We start from the raw sequence: 24,943 nt of genomic DNA on the forward strand, positions 1-24,943 counted from the left end.
TAAGTGGAATGAGGTGTGTCTTTGAAAAAAGGTCAGGCCGTGCCCATGATTCATGCTAGTATCCTATGAACAATGGTGAGCAGGCATTGTGATTCGGGTGTTCGTACCCAATAGGTTAGCATTCTGAGTAGTTGTCCTGCTCATGGAAAACAGAGGAAAATCAACTTGCACTTGTATGTGAGGTTGTTTACTTACAGCTTTTACTAAGTGAACACATTGCAACATTGCATATATTCACATCCGGCAAGCATCTTAGTCATAATTAATAGGCATGTTAACTTAATGTGAAATATCCATGTGATGTGCAGAATTCTCTGACACCTTTCTTGCCTCCTTCCACTTCAGAATGGCGAATGTTAAAGAACAGGAAATTCATGGGTTCCGTGTCGGAGCAGAACATCAGGACCAAGTCCAAACCCATCATCCAAGAGATGGAGACCAGGTAAACCCTAACAGTCCTCTAGGGACAAGTGCTACAAGTGACTGCATGGTTGCTACCTGGGTGGGACCAACTTTGACTTTGCTCCATAAATGCTGGATGTTGTGGTGAGTCACAGGTTTGTCAGATTAGCCCTTTTCATCGCGTCATGTGAACTATTTAACCCATGCACGTAATTAGATCCCTCAAGGTTTTTGGGACCTTTCAAACACAAACAATCTGATGCGCCCACCCCCCCCCCCCCCCCCCCCCCCCCTTGGCGGCAGTTTTACTTTTTTTTCCCAATGTCCCAGATTGATCATCTTGGGCAGCACAGCCTTTGATGTGGCACTTCTGTGTGGATTCAACAAAGCTGCTTTAGTGCGTATTATTTTAAAGATTTATTTTCCTCTTCAGATACGGTTATTTTTCTTCAAAGTCAGCGTTTTACACTGCTTTGTCTTTCTATGTGGCCCTTTTTTTCTTGCTACTTTTCACTTTATGACAAAATAAGCTTATTCTCTTAAAACCGCTTGGTTTTTTGGATACTGGGCTGAATCTAAGTCTTCAGGGCAGTTCTGTTTTCAGCAATATTTTAACAATATCTCTTAGTGTTTGTGGAGTTTTAAAGTATTTTTTCTCATGCCCCATCAATATTGAATGACCGACTGCTTGGAAGAGGAAGTTGCAAGCTACTAACTAGACCTAAAATCCCACTCTCCACCACAATTCTCCATATACACATAGCACACCTTTTCTTACGTGCCAAGAGTCTTATCACTAGCCAGTAGCTAGGGGCAGGTGCAAATATTGAGGCCTGATCAAACTATCCAGAGTTACCCAGGTTGCACAGGAGAATCTAACCAATGTGGGACTAACCTTTATTGGGAGCTTAATTCAGGTACATTTATTTTCTTCTTTGATTTGTTTCGAGAAATCGAATTCCCGATGGGTGCCTTATTGCAAATGTATCTGCAAACTGTCTAAGATGATAGGTGTGGGTCTGTTCTGAATAGGTTTTGGCATTCCGATTGTCGCATGAAACCGAAGATTAAGGATCCTGGAAAAAAAATAGGACTGCAATGAATTGCTCTGCCTCCTCAGGTTAAGGTTGTGTATAGTCGGGAGACATTGAGTTGAAATGTCATTCAGAGATCTCAAATCATTTCCCTAAAGCGTTTACATTTCCCTTAAAAGGCCTTGGAGTGAGACACCAAAAGGATTCACAGGAATATTCGGCACATTAAAAAAAGAATATCTAAATCTAAGGGTGTAAAATCTCAGCACACCTGATTTTCAATAAACCAGTCACCTCAAACTCGTTTGTTTTTTCCCAAAATTATAAATCTGTAACAAGCAGCTAGATTTAGGGAAAAACAACCCCTTCCTTTTTGTTAGCCGAGAACCTTTCCCATTCAAATGTCATCTTTCTTTTGTTATCATTACGGTAGAAGTGTATGTCTCCCAAATCCTTGAAAAATTGTCAATCCCCACCCCAGCTGCTAATTCCTTAAACATGTACATTAAAACATCTCACTTTCTTTTATTTGATGGGCACTCTGATTCATAAACAGAAATGTGATAAAAGTAAGGGGAAAGTGACTTAAGACCAACAACAGACTTTTTTTTTAATTCCACAATTTATTTGTTTTACAATAAACAGACAAAATAACTACAGACTTAGGAAAACAACATATGTATTTCAGTACTAGATCATATCAATTAGCCAGGTATCATCATGATGCATGGCAGGAATATCGTCCTACCCAAAATGGTCCTCAAAGGACTGCCGTAAATCTGTTTTGTTCACCTCTGGCCAAGGATAGCCCTCTGCATTATGCAGGTCTTGCACACCTCCTAGCGCCACTCGTCAAAGGAAGGGCACTTTGGCTCGTTCCCCCGTGCAACAGCTGTTCAAGGTCCGAGTCTGCTCCCATCGTGAACACCTTGCAGGTATCTGTCATTGGCATTCCTATGACCCTGAATCTATCCCTCTTAACTCTGTCCCAGAAATGTGTGACCCTTTCACTGCCCCCTAGCATCTATAACAGAGTTTCCCTGACATGCAGGTGTTGGTATCTGGCAAACCCCTCTGGATCAAATCTTTCTGGTGTCCAGGCGCAATCTCCCACAAGTCCATTGCATCCAAATATTCATTTTTTGGAATGCGTCACTGATTTTCAGATATTTATGATTCCTGGTAGAAGTCTTCAAATTCCCTGTTGATCCTTGTTTGACTGTTTTTAGTTGCCCCTCATGGATCCCGTATTGCAGTGATTGTTTACTATTCATACAGAGAAGCTTGTGTGACAGAAGCCTGTCGCTCTTCTCTTCTTTTTCAAAGTAATTGACTCTGAGTCACAACTGCGTGTTTCTCACCCTTTTGCTCAGCAACTTCAACTCCAATTTCAGTTTCTCGACTTCTCTCTTGGAATATACAAAACCTGAGTTTGTGAGCTGGCGTTCTGCTTATTGACATCCTTCTTCATTCTCTCCATTTCTTTGTCTTTCTGTTCTTTTCCCGCCCCACAGACATCCGGTATCCCCTCATGTAGTATTTAAACATTTCCCAGACTGTCGAGTCACAACATTTCTGTTATTTTTGTTATTACAAAGGTTGAATTTGCGCAAATGTATGATTTATTGGCTGAGACGCCAATGACCAAGGGTTCAATTTGAATTTCAAAAAACATACAACATTACTGCAGCATATTTAAGAGTCAATATAGTTGCAAAAAAGCAAAGGAAGATAGCTCTATATTTTTCCATCTAACAAAAGAGTGGGGTTTCTCAAATGTAACAATTACAGATCTGATTTGTTGGACCACACAATCAATAAGACGGGTGGCTGTAATGGACGAAATCAAATTTAATCGGAAAAGAAATGCACAAATGTGTACAAATAACTTATTTATTTTGTAGACCCATAGGTCTTAATATCTAGTCAAAGTAATTGAATTGCACAAAATCAAATTTTAAAATCAAGTGGACCAGTAACCAACAACAAGTGTACATCGCATTTGTATTCAAAGAAGAGCAGACCAACAACATAGAGATATGACAGTATACCAAAAACAAAAGATTGTGTTTTATACTATACAGCAAATTCTACAGTAAATTTGAACATACAGATCACGCATCAACATCTATAGGAAACAATGTCCACAAGGCAAATTGGTACTGGTCAATAAAGAAAAGGAAAAAGGAATCCGTGCTTGGTCACTATTCTGTTGTAGAGAAACTAGATTGTAACAGAAAAGTTTGATACATCTTATATCAGCTGCTTTTGTCTGGATAAGTCTGACAGGAGTGAAAAGGATATTATTGTAGAAGAACCAAGACTTTGCAGACCATAAAAATGAGATTAGGCCAGAGTATAATCTAATTTTTATGGTCTGCAAAGTCTTTTCCACTCCTGTCAGACTTATCCAGACAAAGGCAGCTGATAAGATTTATCAAACTTTTCTGTTACAATCTAGTTTCTCTACAACAGAATAATTAGCAAGTATTGACCAGTACCAATTTGCCTTGCGGACATCGTTTTTTTTGTCCATTGTTGCTTAAACATTACATCAAAGGTCTACAGTGTTATTTATTTACATGTTAAGAGACCTGCCTCCTTTCACTATCCTGATCAGAGGACAATAAAGGAACTGATACTTTTTTGCGAACCAGTATTAGGACTCTTCTTGATTTGGAGACCAATAATAAGTTTAAACATTTCAAACCCACCATTGTGCCAATTTCACAGCCTTCTAAGACTCCACGTGTGTGTCCTGTAGGAGGGCCACATCACACGCCTTGTTATTGAACTAAAACAGACCCCTCCTGCCCTTCATACAGCAGTTAAGCCCTTTAACATTTCGGTTACAAACTTCAAGTACCAATTGAAGTCTGTGGAGTGTTCATAGTTGACATCTTTACCCATGAGTGATCGTACCTGCTTACCCAGTGAGTGATTGTGTCTGCATATCCAAGTGGGGAATCGTGGGGAATGAACTTGAGGGTCAAAATACAAAGAACCCAAAGCGTGATTGCAGTAACAGTAATCCTCGAACAACCTATCATGGCAGGCAAAGACAGCACAGAGGTACCTGCTCACCAGCACCAAGAATATGTTCTCAACCAGCACAGCTAAACCCAAATCTGTGCACATCAACAAATAAGTCCACACCAACCGACTTACACCTTGTCCAATCTATAAAACTTAAACATCTACTTGGCTTAAAAAAGAGAAATGCAAAAGCTGAACCAAAACAAGAGTACTGAGCGCTACAAGATCCTGTCCAATCCAAGACCCTCCTGGTCTGGTGATGTGAGAAACTCATGGTGACAACAAGTAAGGCAGACACAAGTGATCACAGTTCAAGGGTGTTTATTGAACCATGAATTCAGTGTACAGGTTAGAAAAACGCCTAATCTAAACCTACATCTAAAATAGGAGCAAGCAAATGAAAAATAAGGCAGTCCTAGTGTTGTCATGTAAAAACAAAAAGGACTACTATACTAAGAAACCTATTGCCAAACCTCACAGCTAATACAAAAAGGGGTGTGGGATAGTTATAGTTCTCAAGAAAAGAATGAAGTATTCTTAAATAATATGTCAGGAGGCAGTAGCCTGGATCTCTCTTCCCCATGTTTTGGACATGGGGTAAGATGGGAACTTGAAGCAGAGTACAGTCTCAGGCTTCTCCAGCACGAGACGACAATTCCAATGGCAGCTCTCAGGACACACACACCGGGCTTTTCTAGCATGAGATAACGGTTCAGCTTTTAACCCTCGAGCTTTCAGTTATCCGGGCCTTCGATGGGCAAGTCTTGTTTCACTTGAAAGTCTCCTGCCTTCGAGGACATGACGTGTTCAAACAACAAAACAAAAATTCCTTTAACAAATGAAAGTTCTTTTCCAATGTTCGCTGGGTGATGGGTTCACCCCTGGGCCCCCCTCTTCTGGGTGCTGACCCTTCTCAATCATATTCCAAAGTTTCACCTCAGGTGACAAATTCACCCCTGGGTCTCCCTCTTCTTGGCACTGACCCTCTCTGTATCGTATTTCACAATATATCACAGTTCCTTTATCAATCAACTTTGGGTGATAGTTTCACCCCTGGATCTCCCTCGGTCGGGCTCGGACCCCTCTTGACTTTAACGGGATTCAATTCCCTTGGTTTCTCAATGTTCTTTTGCTGTGGGATTCACTTCCCTTTCTTTCACAGTGCTTGTATATGAGTCTTTCGATTGTACAGGGATTTAGTTTGACCCTCTGTATGACTACTTTGACCTATGGCCTTCTGGTACTTGTAGTTTCTCTCATATGGGGCTCTGCCAGAGTCTCTCGAGTTAGCACCCACGTGGTGCCACTTTCCTTCTGTAGCTGGGCTCCGCTTAACGCTTTTAACAGTTCATTCAAAGTTCATCAGCTTTGTTTTAAAAGTTGCCACTTTACGATTCTCACTCAACACAGCCCGGTTCTAATCGGTTCTACCCTCGACTCACAGGCTGTGATGAACCGCTTGGCTTTTGGCTTCTCTGCAGTGAAGGACGGTACCACGGGTGCAGGAGCTTTCCTCGCTCCTGCTTATCGGCATAGGTTTGCCCCGTGTACTGTTGACATCTGCTACAGATCACTTGTGCTATTGTTCGCAATCTTAGGATCTCTTCCACAAAGGTTATGCAGGCCTGGGATGAAAAGATCAAGGTCACTTCTCTCGTTACCACCCTCTAGATTCCTGCCGCCTTTCTCCATATTTTGAACTGCCGCGTGGTAGCAGTTTCGTGCTGTCTGCTGTACTCGCCTTGCTCGTACTGCGCTCTCCTGCTCCACCTTTTATCCCTGTGGGTAAAGGGAAGGGCCGTCGGGTGTGTGTGGTTCAAGTTAATTGCCTGACTTCGCCTGACCTTTCTGTCGGGACATGTGTTCTATTACAAGACCGCAAACTAGTATTCATGTCAGAAAAGGAAGGGGTTGGAGTATCAGAAAAAGCGGTTGGTAGAGTTTCCAAACATCCTTCAAAGTCGGAAGGGAAAGAAGTGATACATGGAATTGTAGCCTTCGTATTTGGGTTTGGGGTGCTCCCGGAAGTGTAGGTGTTGGAGGGTTTGTTAAATGGACGACGTGTATGACCAGGATGAAGAACAGAACATAGGGGATCATAAGGACGGTTGTGTTCTGTCATGGTGGTTTGGTTGTTCGGAAAATGACAATCAGCGGGACAGTATTGGTAGGGTTTGTGGGGCAAACAGGAATAGCTGGGGCCATGAAATAAACAAGAGGGATTGTGGGAACTCTAGTATTTTATGAGTAGGTTGGGAGTACGGAAGATAGCAGTCAGAGGGATGGGAAGGAGAATGACTGGGAGCATTCAAATGCAGACCGGTGAAACTATGATTCTGGGAGTTCTGCTTTTTGGGTGTAACCGGGTTTGGGACTTTACAGGATTGATTACGTACGGAGGGGCTGTTTGATCTGGGCCGGGGAGATATAACCAGAGGAAGGGAAGCCGATGCAATACAGTCCATGAAAGCCTCAGATATCTTGCCCTTCTCTCCTGCTCTGGCACAATACCGCGTCTCATCTGGGGTACTCCCCGAGCATAACCCCGGGTTCCCCTACCCAGGTGATCCTCCCCCACTGGTCCACCCCCAGGAACTGGATCCAACAGGGATTGCTGCATCCTGGCCACCTGAAAAAGGTATTCTCGAGGTCTTGCAGGGAGAATACCCTCAGGTTACTCACAGTGACAGTGTGGCTCCAATATTCCCTGAGAGGGTTTGTGCCTCCATCCTCCCCATTTAAATCTCATCCTTTGAAAGCCTAGTCTGCAGGCTATCTGTATCTCCTACCTTCTCTCTTACTCTTGCTACGATCTACAGGCCCTCGGAACCGAGCTCCCTCTTCCTCTCGGACGGTCGGACCTGGTCTCCTCTCTTCTTGCCTCCTCCCCCAAGCTTATCCTCTTTGGGGACTTTAATATCCATCTTGACTCTCCAGATGTGGCTACTGTACTCTTCTGTGACTCTTCCCTCTGGCCCAACCATTCTGCCGGACACAGTTTGGGTGCTCTCATCTCAACAGACATCCCACTCTCCAACCCTCTTACTATCCTTTTCTCCTGGTCTGACCACTCTCTCCTGTCTTCCAGAGATGTTTTTATGGGAGGGCAAAAGGGGCATGTGCCCTAGTCCCCCACCCTGGAGGTGCCCCCACATGGTTGTCTGATTGAAATCAGTCCGTGCCCATTTGTTTTACAAAACTAAAATAACCCATACCATGTATGGTGCCTTGCTGAGGTTCCAAACGTCCAACAGGCTGTTGCTGACCAGTACATTTGGTCTTATCAATTAATCCTATAATGCTTTTTTGTGTTCACTGTAATACAGTTTGTCCAGTCATTAAACCGCAACTCCTGTAGTATTCTCACCCTTCTGTGGTTTATATATAGATAATGTGCCATACCGAAAGTTGAAATGCATATTGATAGATTTGAGTGCCTTGATTGCTCAGAATATAGCTCAGTTTGTTAGGCACTGGTTACAGAGATTTGTGTTCATATGCCAAATCACATTACTAAATTCCAGGAAGGCCGACTTAGCCTTTCCTGTGTCTGAGGTTGATAAACTTTCATTTATATATACTTTTGTTTTAGTAACACTTAACGTGTGCTACAAAGAAATCTTATTGCACGAGTTAGCGCCAGCTATAGAAAGTGACATAGAATCCATCTGGTGCAGGTCTAGAACTTTGTTCCTCCAAATGAGGGTTGTTAAAACTAGCAACCACTTCCCAATGAGGAATGTGAAGTGTTAGTAGAGCGAGGTGATTAGGTTGTCAAATTCGAGACACTGTAACCAAAGTGTTGAGAATCATATCCCGGCTTTTCCAGCAGTAGTTACAGTGATCCTGGACAAATCATCTTATGCCACTGTATTGTACTGTGCTGTCTCCTGTGAAAAGGTGTGTCTTCCCACTTACGTGTGGCATTGATTAGCCTAGTGCTTGATCATTCTTTTCATGCAGGTCATCTGAGTGCAAGGGGTTCTAGACAGAAGAGAGCCAACCAAATGTCACAGACATCTGGCAAACTTATTTTCTAGTCTGCTCATTTGGCAAAAAACAGTCTGCTTTATTATACAATTTAAAAGGTACTTCTGCACATAATATGTCTTCAATTCTGTCTTTCGGGTGTATGTAAAGCTTTAAAATACAATTAAAATCCCAGATCAAGCCCTTAATTGATGTGAGCTTTAATATTGTGGTGCTAGTATACTTGCCTTGGTGATAGTGAAAATGAAGCTAGAATCCTTGTCCTTTTGCATAAAATACTACTTTACAATTTTGTTTTTAAATGTCATATTGGGTTATTATGTGAATTGTGTTCTTTCCAAGTCAGTTTCTAAAACAATAAGGCATTATTTTAGTTCATGGAAGTTAAACACTCACAAATAATTGCACCTTGCTCTATAAGAACTGGGAAACAGTGTGGTCAAGTACAGAAATTGCAGATTCAGCTCAAATCTCAGCTTCACCTCTTAACCAACATGTGTGATCCTGGGCAACTCATGTAGTCTTGTTTTGCCTGACTTGTCCACGTTTCCAGTCTGTAAACTGTTGAAAATTATCAGGGCTCGATTCTGTTCAAGGCGTAGTGAGCGTGGTAAAGACCATCCCTCTGTATTTTCGTTTTTAAAAAAAAAAGAATGTATTGCCATTACAAATGTACAACACAAACTGTAACCCATCCACCCCTTAACCCCAACAATTCACCAGGCCACCCCCCACCTGCATATGACAAAAATAGTGCAATGTTATGAACAATACCACTTTGCTACGTTACCCTAATTCAGCATATCAAACAATGCCCAGTGCGCGCAGTTTTTGTGGGCAGTGCTGGATATCAAAATCTTTATTTAAACAGTTTAGCACAATGTTCCAATCTTCAGTAAAAAATGGTAGATCCCCCTGTAAGCAGTATGTCATCCACTCTAAAGGTAAAAAGTACCATACTTTCGAAAAGCATTCTGAAATTTGAGGTTCGATCTCTTCTATTCCAATTCTGAGCAATTACAAGTAGAGCTGCTAATTGCAATATCACAAAAGCTTTCTGGGCAGCTTTTGCCCATTGTTTAAAGTCTTCGTCCAACATAACTAGCAAGCAAAGAGTATGGATAGAAAATATTTCACGGAAATACGAATTCATCTCTCCCCAGTATTTAGCCTGCTTCGGGAAGCTGAGCCGTATGTATTTCCAATTCCCAACATGGTCACATTCCCTCCTGCTCTTATCTGATATAGTGTGTTTCATTCGAGCTAGGCAGGGTGGAGTGGAATGCCATTGCACCATGAGTTTGAGCCAGAATTCTTTTGACTTGAATGGATCTAGTGAGTTTGGGGATTGCTCTCCAATGTGTTTCCCAGTCCTGCTCGCCGACCTCTTCTCCTAATGTGGCCTGCCAAAGTGCTTTATAGGTAATCTTCGTTTTGTGCCCCCCCCCCCCAGTTTTTTGTATAGATTAGAAATAAGGGTCTTGTTCCCTAGATTTGATAGCACAAAGTGCTCAAAGGATGTTAATTCCCTGGTGGCCGCAGCCTTAATCGCGGGAGCCAGAATCCAATGTCTCATCTGGAAACATCTAAACCTGAATTTTTCATGTGGCGCCAGCTCCAGCTTGCATTGTGTAAATGGTTTTACTGTTCCCCCCGAAAACATCTCTCTCAATTTCTCTCACCCTGCTGCCTTCCATTCTCTAAAAGCATTTGGGTCCAGGCCCAGGTAAATTGGTGCTTAAAAATAGGGGGCGTAAGAGGAGAGGGAAAAGTTGTTATATCGTGTTTTTTCACTGTGTCATCCCAGGTATTTTCAACTGTGTGCATCATTTCATGAATATTTGCTGGGCGATCAGGTTTAGATAGCCACAATACATCCTTTAGTCTGGGTCCCCCCACAGCCATTTCCATCTGTACTCGGCGCTCCTCGCTTGAACCCATTGACCATTCCATTATCACCCTGATTTGCGCAGCATGGTAATATGTCAGAAAATTAGGGAGACCCGTCCCTCCCTTGTTTGGCGGCTGCATTAGTGTGGCTTTGGCAACTCGCAGGGGTTTATTTTGCCATACAAAAGTAGAGATTGCTCTATGTAGTTTACCGAAAAAGGATAAAGGTACTTTGATAGGTAGCGCTTGAAATAAGTAAAGTGCTCTAGGAAGAGTTAATTCTGCGCAGCCATGAGATCGTGAGTGGGTCCCATTTTTTGAGTGGAGATTCCAGGTCCTTTAATTGGGTTTGGTGGGCGGGGTAATTAGCTACATATACATCTTTAAGGGATGGAGTGATTCTTATGCCTAGTTATATAACGCCCTCTTTAGCCCATCCTAAGCGTGCCTGGGCCTGCAGGTCTAAAGCGTCTGAGGGAGATGATGATGATGATAGGTTCAGAATCTCTGATTTGCATTGCGCCTTTTCTTGATGCACAGGTACTGTCCTCATTCTCAGTGGGTCCTGGGCATCCGCGCAGAGGACGATACTGCTGTGTCATGAACGGTCTGCATTGCGCCTGTTTTTTAAATTAATGGGCAGATTGCACATTTTCGGCAGCAGTTTTGTACAATTGCACAACACTCGCAATTTAACAAAAGCGCTGCCTAAAACACCCCTTTTTGCATTCCGTTTCATTTTTAAGTTTTCTGTAGCACTGTGGAACAATCCTCACCAACCCATCCCTCCAACACCCCACAAAACAATAATCCGGTCATTATAGGAACGTTGCAGTTTTTTTAAATTATGTGCAAAATATCTTCTTAAATCAGCACAATTAGGATCAGGCTCACTTGTGAGATTTTCTTTTTTTTTTTTGTTGAGAAGCACTTCTGTTGTGTTTACCCCCATGCATAGGCACATGTCTAGTTGGATGTTTAAGGTAGGTTGTGACTGGGACAGGGGGGGCGACCTTTCCTCTTTTCTCTGGTCACAATCCTCCACAATTGTGAAAGTGCAATAAGCAGACCACCACCAGAGGAGGTAGTGTATGACATGTTTACACTGTCACTAATGTGGAGCAGTAACACCAGAATCCACATGCAAACGACCTGTTTACGGAACTGTTGAATGCCAGGTTGGTTTCAAGCCAATGCTGTCAACAGGCGCATAGGTTCCTGAACTGGTGCATTGTGTGCGCTCCCTCAGTGAAACACAAGACCATCAGAATAGGTGCTAATTACAGAACATGTTGGTAAAACATAATCTGGCATTTTTGGCAATTTACACCTAGCCAAGAATCGGTCGTTCAGTCTCCGAGCCATTTCGTTCTAAGGGTATGCTCTTCAAAAAAAGTCTCACTCATGGTTTTACTGGCTGCAGTGTTGAATTGTATATAATAATCGTGACCATTGATATATTGCACACCACAAAGTCATTTGCTCTTTGCGGACCAATAACAAAACTTCTTGAAAACCATAGCTTCTAATTTATATCCTCAATCTGTCTACATGGTTGGGCACTTTTACTTTTAATGAGACTGCTAATCTGAGGCATCTCTCTATGCTGGGGTTTGTGTGCCTTTTTCATTCAGCTACTTATCTGCGCCCTGCATTTAAACTACACCTTTCCCGTGGCTGCTATTACCTATGCTTGAACACAACTAACCTCGTCCTGCACTGAAAATGTTGCCCTTCAAATGCTGCTTGTTCATTATTCCGATTCCAGCTAGTCTGAAGAGAAGTAAGGAAGACTGGTAGGGAGCCCCATTGATATTTTAATTGCTGCAGGACAAAATATCAAGTTCGGGGTTTTGTTTGTGATGTGGGTGCGGCGACCAGGGATTTTGTATCCCGTAATTTCTTTGGTTCAGAGGGGGGCCCCAAAGGAGTCTGTGCCCCGAGCCCCAAAATTCCATAACATGGCCCTGATAAGGGGGCACCAACCCAGAGTGCAAAACTGGGGCAGAATACATGCAAAAAGAAACAAAGACAACCACTTATCTCGGTGTAATGGGATGCGTAACCCAACAGTAGAGTCTGTCCTTGGACCCACATTCTTCCTCCATCAGCTAAATGTTGCAGCTTGCTTAGTCTGCAGTGGCCCTCACCACTGTAGGAAGAAGATATTAATGGTTGCGGGCTTGGCCAGGATCACTTTCACAGTCTCTTTGGCGATCATTTAAGCCTTCTCGAATGCCTCTCTCCAATCCACCACTTCTTTGGGGGTAGTCTGGAATGGCGAGCAGTTGCTTTCCATGCTGCCTTACTTTCACCTTCAATCTGGACTCTCTCAGGATCCCTTCCTTAGTGGACATCCTAGTGATGACTGCAGTTATGTCTTTGCCTTGCTCCAATCCGTTGTCCAAGCCTGAAGTCAAAATCAATATCTGATTTGTAGGCAGTGCTCGGGTGGTGGAACGCATGGAGGAGTTTAAGGACCAAATCAGGTACTGACCAGTTTGAGTCCACTTCCTCCCTGACGCACCAAGATTCATAGTTTACAGTTCGGCTCTTGAAAGCCTGGTCCATGTTCAGGACCTGTAGCTGCCTGACTTCACACAGGATCCCACTGTAGGCTTTGAAACTGACTACAATCTCCCCTCCTAGACCCGTAACCGCGTACTCACCCTCACACATCCTTCCTATAAGATTGATATCCTTTCCTGAAAAGCTTTTCATTTTGACTACATCTGAGAGAGAGAGAGAGAAAATAAAAAATAAAAACTCTAACATATAGATTATAGTCCTTGCGGTTTAAGATCAAAATCTTGGGCAAAGCGTTAACACTATCTGATTTATGTGCTGCTGCCTTACCAAGTCTCTAGAAGTGCCAACACCAGACCACGTCTGTTAATGGCTTTTCTGCCAGTACATTTTATGGCGCTCCTTATCTTTCAATGGAGCATGGAAAGCTTTTTCTCATTGGATAGGATTTGTTGTAAACCTGATGAGCCATAATAATTTCATAATTCTGATTTTAAAAATGTGCAACTTCGCCTTTAGCCTTGACAGCTTGTCATCAAACGTCAACATTTAAAAATAACAATTGTCAAATTCAAAACTTAACAAAGAAAAAATAAAGAAGCATAATTAAGAATTTAAATGGAAAAGGAGCAGAGTTTGGATTAAAGGAAAATAACTTTTCAGCATCCATTTTAGTGCATGCGCATTTTTGGATGTTGTGAAGCAACTGGGAAGTTCTAACAAGCTGTTACAGGAAGCAATAGCCAACAGCCAATAGCAATAGCCAACAGCAGAAGATCAACAGGTCAAGGTACTCTCTACAATGAGGGGAGGAGGAGATGAGGGGGCAGGCCGGGAAGCCCCATGAGGAATCAAGGAATCAATAACAAGCAGAAAGGTAAGGGCGGACAGTGGCGAGTGAGGGAAGATGACTACAGATGAGCTGTGGTGTAGTGGCCATATTAGACACCGGGTATTTAGAGCAGAAAAGGCATGCATGATTATTTATAAAACAATGTAGAATACGGGAAGTCAAAATGATCAAAACCAATGTAAATGAGGTGTGTTAAGTCAGATATAGGAGACGGACCAAAGGACATGATTCAACAGGTGGGTTTTTTAAGGAAAGCCTCCTATTTCTATGAAGGGATCCATACCCTAGAAAAAAACAAATGGGTGCTCGTCAGGATGTTTCACAATTAAACACTGTACTCTGTCCAAATCTTTTCTAACCTACTATCTGCCCTACTACTATAAACAAAAAAAATGAAGGGAAGCTAAGCTTGATCTTGGAACAGACGCTTATGCCTGCCCCCTTCAGTAATTTAGTGCAGGCTGTTTCTTTTCTGCCCCCCACCAAAGAGTTTTTACAATATCTCCCAGTTCTTGGTTGAGTGTCAAAGTTCCAAAACAAAAGTGTCTCTCAGCTTTCCTTTAGGTCGAAACAATGTTCTTTTTGGGTACTCCAAACAGTGGTGTTTATCCCATCTCGTGGGAAATCTCCTCCGGACCTGCATAGGTCAGTATTCACGAAAGAAACTAAGTTCGCTCTTTGTCCTTTCTGAATTGTTCATCTTCATCGCCTCTTTTAGGCTACAGATTTGGTGAACCCTGGTTGCTATATCATTTCGCTCATTCTCTCATGGGATAACTTTTTCCTCAGCCCCTGGTGGGCTCCAGGCCTGCTCAGCCCTGCTTGGTAGCTTGCTGCTCTCAAACTGTCCTAGGGTATTCTGATGCTCAGCCCTGCATAAGCTAGTGGTTTTCACAGCCTTCCTTTTCTCATTTTCTTTAGCCCTTCATGGGTTATTTAAGACTAAGTCCTGTGTGGGCTTGTGGTTTGTTCAGCCTTCATTCTCTTAAATGGTTTCTCAGCCCTAGGTGGGCTATGGCCTGTTCACCTCTGCTAGGTAGCTTGCTTCTCTCAACCCCTCCTGGGATATTCCTATGTTCAGCCCTGCGTGGCTCTTGGGATATACCAATTCTTAGCCCACTGTGGGCTTTGCTCTGGCCTGGATTTGTCAGAGACCAAATGAATACAAACAAAATGTAGTTTGGTAAAAAAACCTTGTAGAGCCATATGGAACCAGCTAATCGCAACCTTTCTTTCCAGTGACCAATTTATAAACCTGGGCCAAATAATGATGTTTCCACTAAACAGATAGTTCGAAATATATTGCTTGTAATCCAACATGAAAACATTTTGTTTATACCCACATTTCCTCCCAATCCGCTGCATCTTGTTTACTAATGCAAATGTATCTCATGATTTTAGCATATTACGCTAATTGATGATTTGCTACCTTGCGCTGCTGTTTGCCTCGTGACCAGTGCGTTCAGGTCTTTTTTTTCCCCCGAATGTGTTTTAATCCTTAATCCTCTTTAACCCACTTGGGCAAAATGGTGTGATTTTTGGTACATCACTATCGCTTCCTGTACTCCATTTTCCTTTTCCACCAAATATTGGAGTGCTTAAAAAGTAAAATTAACACAGACATCACTTACTATGTCAAATAAAAAAGATTGTTGAGTATTGGAAAAGGGAACGTGCAATATAGGAGCAGGGTTGTCTACATTTGAACCTGAAGATCAAGGCTTCCCCATTTGATAATTTGTGAACCACTGAACACCAGTATAAAGAGCAATATGACAGTGATGAGTGGTATGTTCAGTGACTTAATCATGTATTTGCGAACAAAAAGGTCTGTATTTGAAGACTTGTGGTCATTTCGGTCTAGCAATTGTTACCCCATATTACTGCTTGCAAACACTGTGGACCTCTTTGCAGCCCTAGTGATTCAACCAATTAGGCTACTAATTGCTAGGAAGATAATCAGATACACCTGCAATCACACAACTTTAATCAAGTTTGTACACTGTAAATTAGAATTAAGATCTTTGGTGGGAATTACAGTTAAGATCTTCAGTTTGCAAAGGTGCTCACTTATCATCTAGACATGTTTTTATCTGCTTTTTTCCCCACCCTCTACTCCCACATCCTCTCCTTTATTTGCTCTGTACTGTCTCCTACCCTTTGTGTGGTTGTTTGGGTCGTGCGATGGATGGGCGAAATGAGCCTGTGCAAGCATGGATGGAAGGTGATGGATGGAAGGTGGCACTGTGTCTCAGTGGGGTGCGGCTGGGTGGCGATTTGGAATGTGCCTGCAATTGATCAGTGGGTGTGGGGGTTGTGTGTGTGAGTAGTGTGTGTTGTTAGCCCCATGTGGGTATTTTGTGTGGAAGCAGAGTGGTGAACTATCTGTTGGGATGCCAATGCAATGTGGATATGTCTGTCTGTGTGAATGGTTTGGTGAATAGTGTTTGTGAAGTGAATGTGGGGCGTTTTCGTGGACGGTGTGGGAAGCTATGTATGTGATGTAGTAGAGTGGTATTATGGCTGAGGCGTTTGTGTGGGAAAATGTCTGTGGAGAAGGGGCTGGGAAGTTTGATTCCATTATAATTGTTTTTTTATAATGCCCTTTATACCGAAGAGGTTTCTAAGTGCGATCCTGCGATTCGAACCTGTATTGCTCTGCGTCCTCTTGCTTCCAAGACGAGCGCATTGCCACTGAGCTATACTACCCGTGCCAATGCTGCCCGGTTTGTAATTCTTGCTATTCTAATGAGATCACTATGGCTATTCCAGTCTGTTGGTCATTGTTGATAATGCTGCAAAAATGTATATTGCTAATGCCCTACCAATTTATCATTATAGCAAGGTCTCCATCTGCACATGTCTCAAGGTCATTATTGTGCTTGCTAGTTCTAATTTCTAGTCTTGCCCAGGGAACGTTCTTGCTAATCATGTCTGTCATTTTTGCTATATAAGGGGTAGTGATGTGAGCCCTATTAACTGATCCACTTTAAAAAATGTGGTTGAAATACAGGGTTTGGCTCATTAATTAAAAAGAATCCTAGTAGATAATCTGGTTAAACTACATTAAAATGGGTACGTTCACTTTCTTCGTGCCACATACATTACACGAAGTGGGAAATATTTCAGTGACCTTTGGTTTGTGGAAATGTATTTCTGGCGGAAGTTTTTTTTTATCTATGCGTAGCCCATTTGGACTGGTATTTGTACAAAATGGGTGTCAACAGTGGCCTGAATGAGCTGGGCAAATGTGACACTTTTTCCTTTGGTCTTTTTCATAGACTGTGTGAATGACCACCGATTAAAGGCATTATTAATCTGTCTAGTTTTCCATTAACATGTGGCTTGGGCCTACCTATTCCCAGCTCTTTGTTGCATTATTTGGTCATTCATCGTTCAATTGATTTCGTTGTTCACAATGTGTTCACTTGCTGCTTGTCTTTTTTTCCCCAGTAATGAGCATGAGTCCCGGAGTAAACCGCTGGTAACTGAGCTGGATAGGTAGGTAGCTCTTCTGTTCCTAATACCATAAATGGTTGTCCTACACCAACAGTGAAGGCTATTAGCGTGTTTGCATGTTTGCATATTCAAACCTCAATCGTCTTTCATTAGTAAACAGATCAGTTGAAATCTTGTCTTTTTTCGATTGGGTGGTCCTCAAAATGTAACACGTGTGTGTGTGTGTGTTTTTATTTAACCCATTACCAAAACCCAAACAATGTTAATTTCTGTTTCTCTAAATGATACTAACATACGCTTTACTTTCCAAAATTGGAATAATCTGCGGACTCTAAAACGGATGAAGTTTGGGGGGGGGGGGTCGGGGTGGCGGCCACGGTTTAACGTTTTCTAACATAATTATATGTTCACTTTTGTTACCGTTGGAAATGTTCTTATTTTACAAGCCCTTTTTATCCAAAATCCACATTATTCGTGTCCGTTGCCTTAAGGTGCCCTCGTCCCATGAAGACGAAGCCCGCCAGCTTTCTGCCTCGCAGCTGCTTGGAGACACTTTCCCGGCCATCACCCGATTCTCACTCGACTCCACACTCCCCCAGAGATGTCACACTTTTGGGTGGATTCATTGTGGCTGGGTTTAATCTTTCTCATAAACTGTATGAAAAATGCACCTATTTGACATGCACGTAAGAGGCCAGTAAATTATCCATCGGAAACCTGGATGCTGGAAGTAAGCTATAGGTCTACTAGGCACGTGCTGCTGTTGTGCTTGAATCCGGTTACATTTTTATTTATTGGTCATCTGTTAGGCGCTTATACAATTAGCAAAACTGTTTCAAAGCGCCCACAGGGTGACATGGTGGGGACAGGGGGAGGTAGACAGTGCATTATAACAAAGATAAGTAAATAAATAGTACAAACAAATAGTGAGAATAAGGGAGGGGAAACAAACCTACTATGCCTTGTGAGTGTTCAAAACGTGCAAGTACACGAGGGAGGCTGTAGCGCAAAAATATATTCTGGAAATTGCATAAGTAAATAGTCAATATTAAAATGAAAAAACACAATAGGTTTCAGCCAATAGACTGTCACTTCTGCCCCCAGCTAGAACTACTGAAACCATGTCCTTGCAAAGAATGCCACAGTTACCTCTATTTCATGGGAACACCCAGCAAAATGGATGCCTGTCTTATGTAGAGTCCTCATATCAAACAAAGTTTGAATAGTTATGAAAAAGCAGCCCATGCTATTATTTTAGTGGCCATCGTGCACAGATTTATGTTACATAAAATCTGTTTTTTTACCCCCCAGTTCTTCAAATTTCCTCCTCACATTTTTACCCTATCCTTCATTGATGCCCCAATTTAACCCTCCCCACCCCACACATTTATACCGTTCACCTCTCACTCTCTATCGGTTTTGAGCCCTTCCCCAAATTGGGGTGTATGCTGTTTACTGATTTACCGGATTATATGAAACAACATATTACAATGATTTACCAAAATCAGAGTTTATCTTTATGAATACTCCTATGTCCTGTCCTCTTCCCACAAATTATTGGGATAATCTTCAGGGTCAGGGACAGGTCTAGAACATGTTGCTCATCTGCATTATGATTCAAAGGCCGTGTCTGTGTGCATGCCTTGACATTCCTCTTTCTTGGCATCATCCTCATGCATGCTCCCCATTCCAGTCTTCAGTACTTTTCTCCATGCAGATGGGACTGGAGCTTCACGCAGCAGCGGTGCTTAGCTGTGCCCAAAACCTTTCTTTTTTTGCACCTACCACACCCAGAGTAATCTGGGATTACGTGTTGCACATATACGGTTGACATTTTCCCACCAATAACCTATTCCTTGTGCCTGCCGTGCCTTGGACTTGACGAGGCCTCGGGACTCTGTCTCTTCTGCATTGCCTTGGCTTGGCTTGTCTTTCCTTGCCTTCCAAGCATGTCTTTTCAAATGGAGGCAGAATTTTCGCTAAGAGTCTCTGGAGCAGTTGATACCCTTTTTTTACTCAAAGAAGTTTTGTATATTTCCCTTCAATGGATTGCTTTCTCCCGCAGATTCCTCATCAGATAGATATCCATTCCAGTGTCCGTGGCTCAGAAACCTTTTTGACAGGATTTATAGTATGGCTTGACTGCGGATCCCTCTTGACTCGACCGTGCCACTCGTTGGTTCCAGGCAAGATGTTGGACGCCATGTATACTACATCACTACATCCCAGTACCGCCGTTCCCTTTTTCCGCGCTCTCGTGATTGAATTTGCCAAGTTTGTTGAATTTAATTTTCTATCGACTTTCGTCGATATGTCTGCTGCTAAAGCGTCCCGTTTCAAGCTTTTCCAAGACTGCACCTCCAAGATATCAATCACCAACCCGCATGGCATTTGTCTATGGCGCCTCAGTAAAGATCATGATGGTGAGGATTGTGGCTCTTGTCAACAAATGAATCCCAATTCGTTGAGGGAGTGATCAACTAAATTAGTATGCAGGCAGCCCCCGTCAATCCCCAGCTCGTTTGACCACCAGGTCGTCTGGGCAAGAGACCGAGGGCCCCATGCCAGAAAAAGGACAGGCATCCGAAAAAGTTAACAAACTGTGGCATTCTCAAAGCCATTCATCGTCCTGGTCTTCCCATAAGAAGAAGCAAGGCCAATGACACAGGCACGATTCAGATTAATTTGAAGAGCGCGTTAAGATCTTCCCAAATCCGGGCACGTCAAAGGCAGAGTAGGATACTTTCAAGGAGCGAATGCTCCAAATATTTAAGATGGCCGCAGCTGGTATGACTCCAGTCTCGACTCTACAGGCTCCCACAGATCCAGTTGTGCCCGGAGGTTCCGGGCACAAAGGTTGCCAAGTCTGGTCCAATGCCCTTGTGCTGGACCATGATGACTATCGGGGGGGAAAAAGGGTGCCTGAAGGCTGAAGGAAGGACAATCGTATCCTTGAGCAAATTTGGAACAGGTGACACCTTAAAAACAGACAAAGAAGACCGGAATGAGTACTGAGAGAGAGGAAACTGGGAGAAAGACAGAATTCTCTCCTGAGGAACCATGGGAATAGACCATGGGGAAACACATGTTGAGAGAGAAAATGGAGAACTCCAATACCAAGAAGGGGAAATGAGAAAACTCGAGCACTAAAGTGAAGCTGAATGATATAATGTAATGTGAATACTAGAAATAAAGAAACTATTGAATGAATATTTGGAAACTCATGTTTTTTTGTGAAAAATACTAACCATAAGAGTTGAACACCAAACAAGCAGTTGGCGCACAGCAACAGGACGCAGTTGGGAGAAATACGTAGTGCTGAAGGGCCCTGAGTTACTGGCACAGTTATGCCTGATGTGGTAGAGGTCTGCGCCGACAACCGATCCTTCCTTTGTCGACAATTCTCGCTTGATGTCTTTTGACACCATGCGGTCGATTTTCAATGTTGAGGGGGACCGGGTGTCTTTTGAGTTTGTCTATGGGTAAATACCCTGGGGGGAGATGGATATTTTGCTGACGAGGCAGATTTGGTTGCCCTTGCTGAAGGGCTCCAAGACGTAAGTGGTCTGGACAAATCTCCTGACCTTGACATGCAGCCAGCCGCTCCCTATGGACACCCTAATGCTTAGTACTAAAGGACGGTTGAGAGAGTGGTTGAATCCTTGGGTCTGGGTGGCCCTGTGAAGCCCCTGTCGGCCTATGACATCATGGACATCCTTGACACAGGCCCACAAACAGAGAGAGCATTACCCTTTAATGCTGCCATTGCAGACCCCATTTCTACTCAGTGGCTGAGGCCTTGTTCCACTCCAGCTGTGGATTCGGAGCTTATCAAAAAATAAAAGCCAACAAGTAGGGATTTACCTTTCATGTCTTCCCACCAAAGCTAGAAGGTCTAGTGGTGCAAGCCGCTACTGTGAGCTCCAGACCCGCCACATCAACCTAATTTGCCAACAGATAGGTAATTAAAAAAGACTGATGCCCTTGCTAAGAAGCTGTTCGCCTTGGGCAGCATGACCCTGAAGGTAGTGAATGCATCCTGTGTGTTCCCAAAGTACTCCCACGGGCTGTGGAGGCTTAAAGCAGAAGCAGCAGAGCATATCCCAGCTGGTGTGATGAGGGAGGGGTTTCTGCGTATCTTTGAGGACGGCAAAAAGGTGGCTTGTCTGGACAGTGAAGATAGTCTGGGCCAGGCAATGGGGTTATCTACTGTGTTGAGCTAGCACCTGTTCGGCCCGAAAGCTGATAAATCCATGGAGAAAATTCTAAGCTAGCTGCAAAATCACTCGGCCTGGCTGTGCAGCAACCTGCAAACCAATCCTTCAGCTTCTCCTCTAGGGGAAGAGGTTACAGGCGGTACATTGGACGTCTGCACCAATCCTTCGAGGAGCCCGCTGCTTCGTTCTACTTTATACAACCTTTGAGTGTGCCGTTTTATAATTGCAATTGCAATGGAGTTACTTCAGTAGCATTATTCTATTTGTATGTATAACCACGAGGGTTAAACCGATCCAAGATGGCCGCAGCTGCCATCAATATACTTCCTGGCCTTCTCAGCCTCCTGGTAGCCCATTGACTACTCCAGAGCTTTTCAGCCAATCTGGGCACGCCCGCAGGCCGCACGCCTCACACCCAAGGCACACACTAAGGCACCTGACTGAGCCTGACCGAGGTGTCCGAGAGCGCGAAGTAACTGCCGTAAGAAGTGCCCACCCAGTACCGTACCAGGTTTTACTGTGACCTTGATTGCCCAGGAATTCATCTCATTGCCTACTAGCCGTTCTCAGAGCTCACGCTCCCCTCACTAATGAGAACAACCCCTACCCTTCTACCTATGCCGGCATATTGCACGCCAGCTACTGCCCAGTCGTGACCTGAAATCCTATTGCCCATCGCCACCCCTCACCAATTACGCTTATTGTGCTGCCAGTCTATGCCGGAATTGTATACAACACACCACCCACACTCTGCACCCACTACTGCTACTGTGCATCTGGTAGTGGGCTGCCTCACTGTGTATTTTTGACCACCCTGGCGCCCCATTACCATCCTGTATGAACCTTTGTACTGTTCCGCTGTGACAAATCTTCAAAAATTGCCTGGCGTCCACGATGTCCATAGCGTTCTAACTACTGTGTGCCCTCTGGTATAATTCTGAAACTGCCATGTGCCATAATTTTGGAAACTGCCTAGCGACCACTATGTCCTAGTGTTCTGACTACTGTATACATTGTGCTATAATTTAGAAACTCCCATTGTGTGCCCTCATTGGAGAGTCTAGCCCAGCCATAGTCTCACTTTTGTATGCCAGTGACCCAATTTCACACTACTACATTAAACTGTATCCTTCCCACACATCTTCTCCCCCCACCCCGACCATGGCATATACTCTGACCATGAACAAGAGGCACTTTCACCCGCACAGGCAATGGCATTACACGCCTAGGATGTCCACGCCACCACCCCCTCACATGCCCTACCCATTCCTACCCTCATTACCCACCACCACACCATCTACCTCCACCACCCTCTCCTAGACCACCAACACCTCTCACCAACCTTACCCTACCCGCCCTTGTCTAGGCCAACACAGGAACCTTCTCAACTCCAGAACCTATACACACACACACGCATATCCCTCACCACCCAGCCTTGGGACAACCTTACTAGAAAGACAAGCAGCTTGCACACAAAGTAAGCTTATCCACCATTCCACCACTGCTGAACTGCCCTTAAAACTCCCCTCACCTGCAACCAACCTTGTGACCCTATAATCACAGCCTTCACTACATACTCTAGCTCCCACCAACTCTGCCTACTGTATCACACAAGAATCCTGATGCACCTGCCCCCACTACTCACGATATAACTACACTGCCCACCCAGAAGCAGAGAGCAGATGGCCCTAACACTAACCATGTCCCACCACCTGACATCTTAAGCACGCCCACCTCCTCCATTACCCCGACCTGCCTTTAAGCACCACACCTAAACAAGAATCTCACACCCCTACCACAAGTAACATATCACACCAACCACTCAACTGCGCCCTTATCAACGCACGGGCTCTCCCTGCCCACGCCCTTGACGTTCAAGACCTTATAATCCCTAAACATCTTGACCTCCTGGGCATTAGTGAAACTTGGCTCCACAAATCCTCCACCCCAGCACTGCTGCTTGCCATCCCCCCTGGCTACACCATCTTCAGACAGGATCGCCCCCACTGCAAAGGCGGCTGAGACTCCCTTATTGCTAAAGACTCCATTCCCATTAGAAAGGTGGATAAAACACACAACAGTGACCACCTTCTCGTCAAACCTAACCCATGCCCTAACTGCACCATCTCACTCCATATAGTTTACTGCCCTCCTGGACCTACAACATACTTTCAAGTCTCCCTAACCCACTTCCTTGCAGACAATAAAAAGAAAAACAGACCATCCTCCTAGGCGACCTCAACCTTGGACTAAACGACCAGAAAGATCTACCAGCAAAAACCCTTAACAAAGCACTTAAACACTAGGTTTCCAGCAAGTTAGCACAGACCCCACCCACATGAAGGGCCGTATCCTTGACTGGATAGCTAACCATCGCTGCCAAATCGCCACTAAGGCCAACCTACCCTTGCCCTGGACTGACCATGCCATCTTCTTTCAGATCACTAACAATAAGGCAGCACATAGACTGTCCCCACCGATCCCACCAGCTTTCACTAGAAGCGCCCGCCAACTGACCAAAGAGAGATTCCTACCCTACCTCGCAGTTCCTGCCCTAAAACCGCCCTTCTCTAAAGACCCTGAAGCATTAATCCAAATATTCAACACTCTCATCACTCAAGCCATAGACACCATTGCCCCACTCATTCACAGAAAAGCTAAACGCACCAAACATACCAATGCTTGGTTCACTCCTGACCTCCTCGAACTGCGCTCCAAAAAAAGGGAAGCACTCTCCACTTGGAAAGCCAACCCCTGTGATTCCACTAAAAACGAATTAAACAGACTTGCAAAAATATACAAAATGTCCATCGTTAAAGCAAAAGCCATATCATTCAAGACAGGATAGACTCAGCGAGCTCTAACACTAGAGAGATTTTTTTCTCCATGAGTTAGAATCACCCCTCCTCCCCAACTCATTGAAAAATATCAAGCCTGGTGAAATAGCATCCAAGATGCCATGCTCAGCAAACTCAACCTGCTACATAGCAAGATCAAAACCAGCCAGCAGGAACTCAACCATCAAGGACCCCTCCTTCGTGCTGAAGAAATTAACACCGACACTTCTGATAACCCTAACTCACCTCTATTCTCCTTTAGATAAGCCTACGAAAGTGAAGTCCTAGCACTCATGAAATCCATCAAAACATCTAATTGCAAAGGTGACACATGTCCAGCCCCATTCATCAAAGAATGCGCCTCCACCCTTACTCCCTTCCTCACCGCCCTCATCAATGCCTCATTCTCATCCAGCATAATCCCAAAATGTCTCAAGGAAGCATGGGTCCGCCCACTTCTAAAGAAACCCTCACTAGACCCATCCACACCAGGTAACTACAGGCCATCACCACGATCCCCTTCCTTCTCAAGATAATGGACAAAGCAGCTTACCTGCAAGTCCAGCAATTCCTGGAAGCTAATAACCTCCTCTGTCTCTGGCAATCAGCTTTCCGCCCTGGTCACGGAACCTAAACAGCCCTACTTGACCTAAAAAACCCAATAGATGACATCAGAGACTCTGGTAAACCAGCCCTGTT

General features: G+C 43.9%; 1 protein-coding gene across 1 annotated transcript in view; it reads left to right on the forward strand.

Annotated features, from left to right (window-relative positions):
• The window catches only part of PIH1D1 (PIH1 domain containing 1), a 196,307-nt gene that overhangs the window by 117,074 nt on the left and 54,290 nt on the right, over window positions 1-24,943 (forward strand). Inside the window, exons 7-8 of the mRNA XM_069606372.1 lie at window positions 346-442; window positions 17,185-17,232. Of these exons, the coding sequence (XP_069462473.1) occupies window positions 346-442; window positions 17,185-17,232 (145 nt within the window). The remainder of the gene's footprint in view (window positions 1-345; window positions 443-17,184; window positions 17,233-24,943) is intronic.

Source organism: Ambystoma mexicanum, chromosome 1p, assembly GCF_040938575.1.
Source record: "Ambystoma mexicanum isolate Mex_15411 chromosome 1p, UKY_AmexF1_1, whole genome shotgun sequence".
Classification (NCBI taxonomy): domain Eukaryota; kingdom Metazoa; phylum Chordata; class Amphibia; order Caudata; family Ambystomatidae; genus Ambystoma; species Ambystoma mexicanum.